This window comes from Microtus ochrogaster, chromosome 6 (assembly GCF_000317375.1).
Source record: "Microtus ochrogaster isolate Prairie Vole_2 chromosome 6, MicOch1.0, whole genome shotgun sequence".
NCBI classification, from domain to species: domain Eukaryota; kingdom Metazoa; phylum Chordata; class Mammalia; order Rodentia; family Cricetidae; genus Microtus; species Microtus ochrogaster.
Genome location: NC_022013.1, coordinates 68,296,286 through 68,308,563, shown reverse-complemented (window position 1 = coordinate 68,308,563; position 12,278 = coordinate 68,296,286). Strand labels below are relative to the sequence as shown.

The 12,278-nt window shown below is 41.6% G+C and overlaps 1 protein-coding gene across 1 annotated transcript in view; it reads left to right on the top strand.

The window, feature by feature from the left end:
- Window positions 1-12,278, top strand: part of Uap1 (UDP-N-acetylglucosamine pyrophosphorylase 1) — a 36,964-nt gene that overhangs the window by 4,761 nt on the left and 19,925 nt on the right. Inside the window, exons 2-3 of the mRNA XM_005348818.3 lie at window positions 1,673-1,995; window positions 10,643-10,847. Of these exons, the coding sequence (XP_005348875.1) occupies window positions 1,716-1,995; window positions 10,643-10,847 (485 nt within the window). The 5' untranslated portion in view covers window positions 1,673-1,715. The remainder of the gene's footprint in view (window positions 1-1,672; window positions 1,996-10,642; window positions 10,848-12,278) is intronic.

The following is a 12,278-nucleotide window of genomic DNA, read 5'->3' as shown; positions in this document are numbered from 1 at the left end:
CATCTGCCTCTGCCTCTTGAATGCTGGGATTTAAAGCGTATACTACCACCGCTGGGCTCTTTCTCTCATCTTTTACATGGTGACAGTGCCCTGTGTAGCATTCCAATGTTGGCTTCCTATTGCTTACTCTTTGATCTCTAACCCGTTACCTGGTTTTTAAAGAATAGCCCTGCCCTACACCGTATCTAGTCACTGTGCTTAAGCATTTGCTTTCTGACTGCTACTTCTCTTCTTCCCGCTCACACCCCAGGGCCATCAAGATCTTGTTTCCTACTCTCGTCTGTGTAGTCTGCTCGACCCTGCAGATAGAGCTCGATTGTGAACTCTTTCCAGCCAGTGCCTATCTCATTTATCAATACTAGGTGTGCAGTAAACTAAATATTCCTTCATTCTCTTACCTTTTAGCACTGTGCGGTTTAAGATGTTGATTTGCGATCATAGAATACTCGTGTTTGTGACTAACAGGTCTTCATCTCAGACTATTATGTCTGCTTACTTTTCTTTCCAGTTAGGATCTGTGGGCTTTTTGTTTGTTTTTGTTTTTCAAGACAGGGTTTCCCTTTGTAAAGGAACCACCTTGGAACTTGGTTTTTAGACCAGGCTGGCCTTGAACTCACAGAGATCTGCCTCTCTTCCTTCCCCAGAGCTAGGATTATTTATTTATTTATTTTATTTTATTTTATTTTTTTTGGTTTTTTCGAGACAGGGTTTCTCTGTGGTTTTGGAGCCTGTCCTGGAACTAGCTCTTGTAGACCAGGCTGGTCTCGAACTCTTATTTTGGTTTTTTCGAGACAGGGTTTCTCTGTAGCTTTGGAGCCTGTCCTGGAACTCCCTTGGTAGACCAGGCTGGCCTCGAACTCACAGAGATCCGCCTGCCTCTGCCTCCCGAGTGCTGGGATTACAGGCGTGCGCCACCACCGCCCGGCCAGAGCTAGGATTAAAGGTGTGCACCACCACCACCCGATTAGGGTCTGTGTTTTTAGTGAGTAGAGATAATCATGTGATCTCACCTGTTTGCCTGTATAAGTTGCTATTGAAGTACAGTTTTCATGGTTATAGGTGGTCCTATCCTACTGAAGATTGTTGTGCTCTGAATACAACAGTGCTTAAAAATGGCAAAAGGAGAGCAGTTGAAATATGAAGTGGCAGCTTAGCGTTCAGAGGAGTAGTGCAGCCTGCGCCACTCCGCTGGCCACACTGCTGAGTTTGTGCTAGAGTTTCTGTGATATGAGTAGTGATGGCGATTACAGGGGATGGAAGGGCTAGAAAGTTCAACAAGGCCTGTGAGTAAAATGCTTCATATGGTGCTGGCTCACAGTGCTAATTACTGTCTTCTGAGTATGCGCTTTCACAAACAATGAGTGTCAGAAAGGCAGAAGCTCATTTCTAAATGTTGAGCTTTTAAAACTATTGTCATACATAGCTTAATGATGGGGTTATGTTGTGAGAGAAGTGTCACCAGGCTATTTCATTACTGCGCAGGCATCACAGCATACATAGCCTAAGGTAGCTAGGATGGGGTGATACAATCTCATGGGACCTCTGTCAAATAAATAGTCTTGTTGACCAAAATGTCATTGTGCTGTGCATGATTTTTTAGTAAGGAAAATCCCTTCCGGTTGGAGCTAGACTTCTGCCTGTTCTTAGTTCCTTTTCTCTTTTTGGTTCACAGCTCTCACAACTCTGCTTCTACAAAGTCTCGCTACCAGCGCACTATGAATGTTAATGACCTCAAACTCAGGTTGTCCAAAGCTGGACAAGAGCACCTGCTGCAGTTTTGGAATGAGCTGGAGGAAGCCCAACAGGCAGACCTTTATACGGAGCTCCAGGCCATGAACTTTGAAGAGCTGAACTTATTTTTCCAGAAGGCCATTGGAGGATTTGATCATTCCTCTCATCAAGAAAAGGTGGACGCACGAATGGAGGCTGTGCCCCGAGAGGTGCTGGGCAGTGCCACCAGAGATCAAGACCAGCTGCAGGCCTGGGAGAGTGAAGGTACTGAGCACTGGCTCATGTCTTACACAGCATATTGTGAGATATGCTGAAATCATGCAAGTTGCTGGGTCATATAGCTAACACTGTGCCTATCATACTAGAAACCACGTGACCCACTAGAAGTGACAGCCTTGCCAAGGTAGCTGCAGTGTCTACCATTGCTGATCTATGCTTTGCTTGAATTATTGATGCCTGGCTTCACAGCTCTTCTCATGCTGGTCTTTAGTTGGCCCCAGTCTCTTTTTGTCTTTAAATTCGATACCTTTGCTAGGTTACTTTCCCTGAAATTTTGTGGCACAAAGTAAATGTTCCAGTTTGAGCTGCTTTCATCTGCACTGCCTTAAGCTGGCCCATGCCTGTATTCCAGTTTCGTTTTCTTCTGCATTACTGCTCCCCTTTCTTATTGCTGCACAGGTTTTAGCTGAGGTGTTCTGTTACGCATTTTCTCCTGTGTTTATGTTTATCTTTAGCTTAGTCTGGCCTGTGCCTTTGCTTAGTGGGTCACCTTGAAGGCCATGGAGTTGTGCAGGCAATGGTTCTGTTGCTGTGAACTGGCATTCTTAGTTTTGTTTGTGAGGTACTAGAGCTTGAACCCAGTGCTTTCTGCATGCAGGAAAGTACACTGCGCTGAGCTATAGATCTAGACAGGGTCTTGGTAGTTGCCTGCTGGTTTTGTGCTCACTCTGAAGGCCAGGAAGACTTTGAATTCGTAGCCCTTCTGCCTCAGCCTCCTAAGTAGCTGGAGTTACATACCCAACTCTTACATTCATTTTTCTTTAAATTTTTTTTTCCTTTATTTTATTTTATATATATGAATGTTTTGCCTTCATGTATGCCTGCACACCAGTTGTGTACAGTGCCCTCAGAGGCCAGAGGAGGGTGTCAGATCCCCAGGGACTGAAGTTACAGATGATTGTGAGTTACTGTGTAGGTGTTGGGAATTGAACTCAAGACCTCTCTAAGAGCAGTCAGTGCTCTAAACCACTGAGCCCTCACTCTAGCTTTCTTCTATTATTCATTCTTTAAGATTAACCATATTTGCTATTTTTTGTGCTTTCTTAAGTGTCCCAAGTTGGATTTAATTGTTTATGCTTGCATTTGATTCCACCTTTAGTAATAGCTGTTTGCTTTTGTCTTTCTCATTATGTCATACACTTTTGAAGATCAGTCTGTGTTCTGATTGTCTATGCATGTCAGACATCAGTTAGAAGGAAAATTTGCACTTATACATTGGTCAATATTGTGTGTTATTTTTTTCCAAAGATTTCTTGTTTACAACTATAATTTAGTCTCATGTCTAGTACTAATTTGTAATTTGAAAATGGCAGAATAGCTCAACTGTAGCTTTTTGGTAGAGTTGAAAATTTTGTTGTTTTATAATTTAGTAAGTACTCTTTTGTAATAAGTTTGCTAAATATTATACCCTAGATCCATGCATAGCTCTGACGAATTACCAGACAAATCAGCTTAAAGGAAGAAACCTGTATTTTGGGTCACAGTTTCAGAGAGTTCCCTCCATCCTGATTAGAAGGTTTGTTGGAGCAGAGCAGTTCACATCATGGCTGACCTGGAAGGAAAGAAGAATGCCATTGTTTCACTGGCTCCTTCTTTCCCCCTTTGATTCTATTGGGACTCCCACCATAGGATGACGTCATCTTCATGTACCGTGGGTCTTCTTTCCCTTTATTTAATCTTCTCTGGACATACTTCCTGGATATACCCAGAAATGGATCTTACTGGTCTCCTAGGTGATTCTAGATGAGTCAGGTTGACAGTGAAGACAGATCAATGTGGCAGGTTTTCTCAGACTGCCAGCTCCCAAATCATGACATGGAGACTTATTGTTAGTTATTAATGCTCAGCCTTAGGTTAGGCTTGTTTCTGACTAGCTAACTTTTTTTTTTTAAAAACTTAAATTAACTTGTTTCTCTTCATCTATATTTTGCCTCAGAGCTTTTTACCTTTTCTTTCATTCTGTTTGTCCTACTTTCCTGCTTCCTGTGTGTCTGTCTGTCTGGCAGGCCAACCCCTGGCTGCTGCTTCCTTTTCTCCCTCATTCTCTCTCGAGCCTAGAATCTTCCTCCTACTTATTCTCTCTGCCTCCAGCCCTGCTAATCCCTTTTCTGCCTAGCTATTGGCCATTCCGATTTTTATTAGGCCAGTCAGTTGCCTTAGGCAGGCAAGGTGAAACAGCAACACATCTTTACATAGTTAAACAATTCCGCAACACTAACAGTTGCAACACATTTTTACATTGTTAATCAAATATTCTATTCCAGAACAGTCCAACAGAACCTTTAAATTTTTGTCTACACTTCTTGTTAAATCTGCCTCATTTTCTGAACTGAGTGAACAAATGAGACTAATCTACTTTATCACAGAAATGAATATCAAAATATCAGAAATTGCCTGTAGCTATATCAGTCCTAGATCTATTTTCCCTCCTTTGGAGCCTGTCGTGGAACTAGCTCTTGTAGACCAGGCTGGCTTTGAACTCACAAAGATCCGCCTGTCTCTGCCTCCCAAGTGCTAGGATTAAAGGTGGTGTGCATTACCACCACCTGGTTTATTTTTATTTTCTTGTATTACCTAGTTATATACATGTTTACTTTTTAAAAATAGTTGATTTTTATTTTATATACATTGGTGTTTTGGCCTTCATGTATGTCTGTGTAAGGGTATCGGATCCTCTGGAACTGGAGTCAGACAGTTGTGAGTGGCCATGTAGTTGCTGGGAATTGAACACAGGTCCTCTAGAAGAGCAGCCAGTGCTCTTCACTGCTGAGCCATCTCTCCAGCCCCACATGTTTACTTTATAGATGTGAATAATTTTATAGCTACAGTTTTATATTGGTGACTAGTTTTGTCTTTGACTTTTTGTCATCCCATCTCTTGCTCATTGAAAAAGGAAGATAACTGGCACCATTGGCATGCTCTGTACCTCTGTCTCCCTCTGGACTGACAGAGTTATTGATTTTTAAACTGTTCTCAAGAGCTCCAGGGAGTTCAGTCTAAGACAACTGATTCATTTAGGGAAGAGGAAGTAGATTCTAACTAGGTAGGTCTCTAACCTTTCACATCTGTCATAGTTCTCCCTTCTGTTCTGTGTATTTAGTCATTCTAGGAGGCTTTATTCAAGCGTATTCAATGGTTAAAGATTGGGAAAGATTGGTTTCTTCAGAGATGCCTTTCAGATCTGAAGTGCTCAGGCATGGCTAAGCTAGCCTCCTAGCCTCCTATTGAGAATTGGGCAGGACCAGTAAGGAGCAAGAGGAGAGTTTGGGTGATACCCTGACTTATACTGACTTTGGAATCACTAACCCTGCCTTCCTCCTGCCTTTCAAAAGGCTTCTCCTCCGAACCAGAAGTCACATGGGCATCTTCCAACCCGTGTCCCAGCTGCCCACTGGTTCTCCTCCTTAGCTTTTGAGAAGGGTGGAGTCTTAGCATTAACACTTCAGGAATCTTGTGAAATGGCCACAAGTAACAAGCAGGACATCATTCAGTTTGAGTCTTCTTTAGCTTTTAATGGGCTCTGTAGAACTAATCTATGTTTATGGTCTACATTTATATCCACAGTTGTTAGGACCAAGTATGGCCCAAGAGGGAGCAAAGCAAACTTCCTTTTGGCTCAGTGTCTGGGAACAGTATTTATTTGTGGCTTAACAGTAGGGTGGAGGTTTGTTTTGTAGCTGACTTTGTATCCTTCTCACTTAACCAGAAACTGCTGTGTGTTTGCACATTCATAGCAAAAGAAGTTTCTGCAGTTAATTGGAGGAGAGAGATTGCCATTGTGAAGACTGTGAGGAATCTCATAATGTCTCAAGGACAACTGGTTTTTTCCTGATGGTGGAAAAAGTATTTTGTAGTAGTTTCAAAATGCCTGTTTATTGAAATGATAATGAACGTTTGAAACCAAGGGTAGAAAGTTGTCTCTTAGGGGTTACTATGTAATCTCTTTGTTGAAGAGAGATCTTACTTTAATTTGAGTTTGTTTTTTTTTTTTTTTTTTTTTTTTTTTTTTTTATTTTCGAGATAGGGTTTCTCCGTAGCTTTTGGTTCCTGTCCTGGAACTAGCTTTTGTAGAATAGGCTGGCCTTGAACTCACAGAGATCCGCCTGCCTCTGCCTCCCCAGTGCTGGGATTAAAGGCGTGCGCCACCACCACCTGGCTTTAATTTGAGTTTTAAAGTGTTCTGGCTACATATAAAATAGTGGGGGGCTGGAGAGATGGCTTAGAGGTTAAGAGCATTGCCTGCTCTTCCAAAGGTCCTGAGTTCAATTCCCAGCAACCACATGGTGGCTCACAATCATTTGTATTGGGGTCTGGTGCCCTCTTCTGGCCTGCAGGCATATACACAGACAGAATATTGTATGCATAATAAATAAATATTAAAAAAAAAAGAATAGTGGGGAACTGTTGAGCTTGAAAGAGAAGGAATTAGAAGTTTTGGGAAGAATGGCATTTTAGTAAAGATAAATTAGGAAAATATGATTGGTTAATATAAAATATCATCCTTTATTTAAAATGCATATTTAATTAAATAAAAGTTAATCTTCCACTATTATGCTAATAACTTTTCAGGCTTCCCCTTTTCTTGCCATGAGGTATATTCCTAGGATTTGTAATGTTCCTGGGTGCTAGTGCCCGGCTGCATCCCCAGTACCTGCAGGGGTGTTTCTTCACTTTATAGTACCATAGGGTAGAAAAGGAACTGTCTTGTGCAGAAGAAATGTACTCATAGCATTATCTCCTAATTTTTCATAAAGCTAGTATATCTTAAGGAAACTAGAAAATACTAAAAATGTTAATGGGAAAAAAATATAAATTTGTTGTTCCATAAACCAGAGGAAAATAACCACTAGTAATCTTTTGTAGTATTTTTTATGTACACACACAGTATATATGTTATATGGACTTTTAATGAAATAGAAGTATATTATGATTATATTTTGAGACAAATATGGAATAGTGAATGCCTACATATGGTGCTTTGACAAAAAATTATTTTTTCTTTTTGATTCATGTATTCTTCCTTTTGTTCCTTTTTTTCTTTGCTGTATTTTAAGGCAAATCCCAACTATTTTGTTTTTGTCATTATAGTCCAATATATGATTTTAAATATGTATACAATGCCAAACGTGGTCTTTCCAGCCCACACTAATCACAGGCACTTCGTGTTTAATGCCTAGGGGAATTCATGGTAAGGCCTTAGTATATAGAGGTAGTTCAGATGGACAGAGATGTCCTTGACTAGTCTACTTTTTTGGGCTCAGCATTCTGGGAAGCAGTTTCCGTGGTAACACAATTAAAATGTAAAGACTTAAGGTGGGTGTGGTGGTACATGCCTATAGTCCCAGTGCGTAGATGTGGAGGCAGGGGGATCAGTAGTAGTTCAAGTCCAGTTTTGCCTGTAAAGGGAGTTTGAGGCCAGCATGAGCTATGTGAGCCCTTGTCTTGAAAAGCCAAGCCCCTCGTGTTTCAGTATTATTTCTGACGAGCTGGCTTGGATAATTTTCCTTTATTTCCGCTTGTCAAATCGCCTGTTGATGCCCCTTGGCTTGTCCTGGAGTGCTTACAATTTAAATGGAAGTTCCATTGCACTCTGTTCAGAAGTACTGGTGAGACCATCCTTGTTTAGGCTCCTGTCCAAGTTAAAGCACTGGAGAGGAACTAGTCCAGCCAGGACGTCCTGCAGGAAGTGTTTGACCTTTAACAGGGCCATTGTAAACCTTCCGAGCCTTCTGGGCTCACAGTGCGCAGATCTTCAAAGAGATTTTCTCTAGACCTGGATCTGTCTCTTGCTTACCGTTTTTCTCTGTGTTAAAATCCTTCCTGTAAGAAAGTCTAACTGGGTCCTATTATGAAGAGGTGAAAAGGGATAAAGGGGTGTGATTATTCAGACTTTCATATTTCTGAAGACTCTTGAGGACATATGTGATACATATATATAGTACACACACACACACACACACACACACACACACACACACACATATATTTAGGAAATTTTGACATGAGGTTTTGCTGTGACGACTGAGCTGGTCTTGAACTGTTTCTACCTCCAAGTGCTGGGATCCCAAGTGTGAAAAACCATGCCCAGACTGCGTTAGGATATGAAGTTTGTAGTTTCTTAACTCTTATTCAGCCAAGTACATTTATGGTTAGTTAGCTTTTTGTCAGTGCTCCCTGTATGAAATATATGCTGCTACCACACAGTTTGAAATAATGTATCATTGTTTCATACCTGGAAAAAGTCACTGAATTTTTTGACTACTTAATTTCCAGCGGTATCTTATCTGTCATTATAAGACAGACACTGATTTTAGCACTGCATACTAGTGGTAAGCACTGAAGCATGCTGTAGTTACACAGCTGGGTACCCACCCTTGGGTTCTGTGAACAACTATATGAACTGCATTTGATTTTGAACTGTCCTGAGCTTGATTCTCCATAGACTGCCTTTCTCCTTTCGTTTTTCTTTGTCCACTCATAGGCTAGAGTCAAGAATATAGAAACCTTTTGCGCATGTGTATTTTGTATGTGTGTGGTATATGACCATAAGTATGGGAGTGTGTGAACCGTTGCACGCACAGGCAGAGGCCAGGACACCCAGGTGTCTCCTGCTAATGCTCTCCCCCTTACTGCCTTGAGACGGAGTTCGTTAACGAAGTTCACCTTTTCTACCAGGTAGGCTGGCTGGCTAGGCTGGTTGGCCAGTGAGCTCTTGGGATCCATCTGTCTCCTCCAGTGCTGGGGTTACAGGCATGCAATGATACCTAACTTTTAAATTTTTTTTGGGGGGGGGGGTTTCGAGACAGGGTTTCTCTGGCTTTGGAGCCTGTCCTGGAACTAGCTCTGTAGACCAGGCTGGTCTTGAACTCACAGAGATCCGCCTGCCTCTGCCTCCCGAGTGCTGGGATTAAAGGCGTGCACCACCACCGCCCGGCTGATACCTAACTTTTAATGTGCGTGCTAGAGATTTGAATTCAGGTCTTTCTGCATACAGAGTAAATTCTCTTAGGTCCATAGAAATCCTTTTTATTTATTTTTTATTTTTTTATTTTTTGGTTTTTCGAGACAGGGTTTCTCTGGCTTTGGAGCCTGTCCTAGAAATCCTTTTTATTAAATTGCAATATATATAGATTATATCTATAACTATATATAATAATAGTGGTTGTTAAATGGAGGCAAGACAGACATAAAAATATTTCAATCTGGAATGTGCAGCTGGTGGGCACAATCCCAGTTGTCCCTCTTGGGATGACCAGACTGGGTACACAGCCACAGATGGAAAGAACCGAGCAAGAGTGACAAGCTGGGTCTAGGAAACAAATGCGATCCCTTGAGTAAAGGATGAGGTTACTGTGCAAACATTAAAGCTGATTCGCTTGGGAAGCTGGGGTAAAGCAACAGTTTAGGGACATGGTCGGGGGAAGGACTTCATAGGGATATTTTGATGGCTGGTTGCAGCTGAAGAAAGCATTGAAGTGGTGTTGATGGCATCAGGTAAGCTGGTGTTTAAAGCATGGAGCTGCCTGCTGGGCGCTGGCTTTGGAGTGGAATAGCTGAGGAAAGTAATGTTCTTACATACTGAAAATGAACAATGAGAAACTTAGGAAAGATGGAAAAAGACACATTAACAGTAAGACAACCAAAAATGTGTGGAGAATACGTAGTTTAGAAAGCAAAGCCTTTGTCTGGAATGTGTGGAAAAGATGTTCAGAAGTATGTCTGGTTCTGGACACCTGTGGAGGTCCAGACTGCAGTCCTCTGTCTTCAGTTCTGATCGGTCATAAAGTCTGACCTAATGAACTTTAAGTGGGGTGAACTTTCCCCACTTAAGTTACCCCATTTAGTTTTCTTAATTTTGGCTTCTTATAAGGTACAATTAAATTATATAGAAATAATAATAAAAAGCAAGAAAGAAAATTAAATCTCAGCTAGCTAAGGCTACTATAAGGGTGAAAGTTGTGGAAACATAATATGCTTTAAATATATAATTAAAAATAGCTGGTGTTGCTGAAGGAGGTCCTTGGACTATGGTTATTAAGAAAAATGTGGACTCAGAACTGGAGAGTACTCCTGTTTTATAGAGGTTAAATGTTTAAATTCTTGCTCTACCTAGTATATTATCTTTTTTAAGCCTAATATACAAAATATATGAAATGTAAAGTTACCAAATTAGAAAGCTTGCTGCATATGAATTTGAAAGCAATGATGTAATCATCCATTGGTATTCTTGGGTGGTTCATTCTCGCTTCCATTCTAAAATGTGTGGATATTTATGTCCCTTATGTAAAATGATACTGTCTGCATATACCTACATATGTCCTTCTCCTTGCTTGGTCTGAGACAGGGTTTCTCTGTAGCTTTGAAGCCTGTCCTGGAACTAGCTCTTGTAGACCAGGCTGGCCTCGAACTCACAAAGAGCCACCTGTCTTTGCTGGGATTAAAGGCATGCGCCACCACCGCCCGGCTAGAAGAACAGTTCTTAACAGCTGAGCCAATGCTCCAGCCCTAGAAACCTACTTTAATGTGTTCCTTGAAGCCTCTGTCTAGTTTTTAGGTGTTTGAATACATTGTCTAAGCTTTATTCTGTATGTTGATTATGGAAGTTTTGTGATACAAATGATTTCTTTTCCAGGACTTTCCCAGATTTCTCAGAACAAAGTAGCAGTTCTTCTTTTAGCTGGTGGTCAGGGGACAAGACTTGGAGTTGCATATCCGAAGGGCATGTATGATGTTGGCTTGCCATCCCACAAGACCCTTTTTCAGATTCAAGCAGAACGCATTCTGAAACTACAGCAGTTAGCTGAAAAACGCTGTGGCAACAAGTGCGTCATCCCATGGTAAGTCAAGTCTCATGTGGAAACATCTGCTCTATAACCTTCAAAATGTATATAAACTTACTGACAAGGAGACACACACACTTCCTGTTACCAGTCTTCTTTGGAAGTGTAATTCTCTGTATATGTATATGGTGATATATATTATAGCTATCTATATGGCCTCAGTGGCTTTACAAGGGATATATACGCTTTAATTTTTACACCCCTGACTAAACCCCTTAGGAATTCCTTTTGGGTTCTATAAACCCTCAGTTCAGAAGCATCTTACTGATTGGTGGCCTGTCTAGAAGAGGCTTTCTGTTTGAAAACCAGTTTCCTGAAATCTGAAGGTGTTACTTTATTGTTTCTGATGTTGCTGCCCGGTGTCCAGTGTCATTCTGATTCCTAATTGTTTTCTTTGTTTCCTTGCTCAAGCATTTGGGACTGCTTCTTTATAGAATCTGAAATTCCATGATAACATGGCATGGGTCTGTTCTGGGTGCACATTAGGCTTTTTCAGTCTAGCAGGTCAGGTCCTTAAGTACAGGTTGCCTGGCCCTTATTCCCCTCGCTCACCTCTTCCGTGCACACCCCAGAGATGAATGCTACCTTGACTTCTCTGCTGTGGGTCACACTTGTTTTCTCGGCCTCTATAGCATGCTGCGCACAGGCCCTCTGGTCACTGCCTCCTGGGCCCCACGATGGCAGTTCTGTGCTGCCTCTCAGTTTTGTTTCGTTTTCTCTCTGATCTCTTTCTCAGAGCAGTTTTGGAGGGCAGCCTGTTCTGAGGGGGAAGCAGCTGTGTAGTTGATGTCCCTCAGGGCCTTATGACTTCAGTCCCATATGACCAACCAAACTGCTGGTTTTTCTGTCTCCCAGCAACAGCCTCTGGTCCTAGTATAGATTCCCTAGCCTGTACCAGCATGAGAAAAGACTGTCAGGACAAAGCAGCTGCTTTTCCTGATTCCCCTCTGGAAGATCCCCTGTCCCGCTGGGGGTGGCGTTCAGGTCTGATTCCACACTGCTCTGCAGCTCTCTGAACCTTTTGAAGACATGGTTTGCGAAATTATTTTCCAAGATGTTCAAGTTCTTCTCAGTACAAGTACTGGGATGCTATGGACTCTCCCCCCCGCCATCTTGATTCCTGCGGGGGTTTTGAGGGATCTGTGTTCTATGTAGCCAACATGTTATTTACAACCCCAGTTTTTACTTGTTGATTTTTCCTTAATGTTCTGTTTCTGTTCTTATGCAGAACAGTTTCTCACCTTCTATATTTGTATAAAACCAAGACTTGTGGCCCAACTTATCACAAAGATCAAAATGCTCAGAATGATTTACTTAGCAGACCACTTACTGTAGTAGGAAATCATGTCATTTTCTTCAATTTAAAATTTGTTTTTCTTTGATATGTGATGTTTGCCTTCTTACCTGTTCTCTACATGCTTTTTTTTT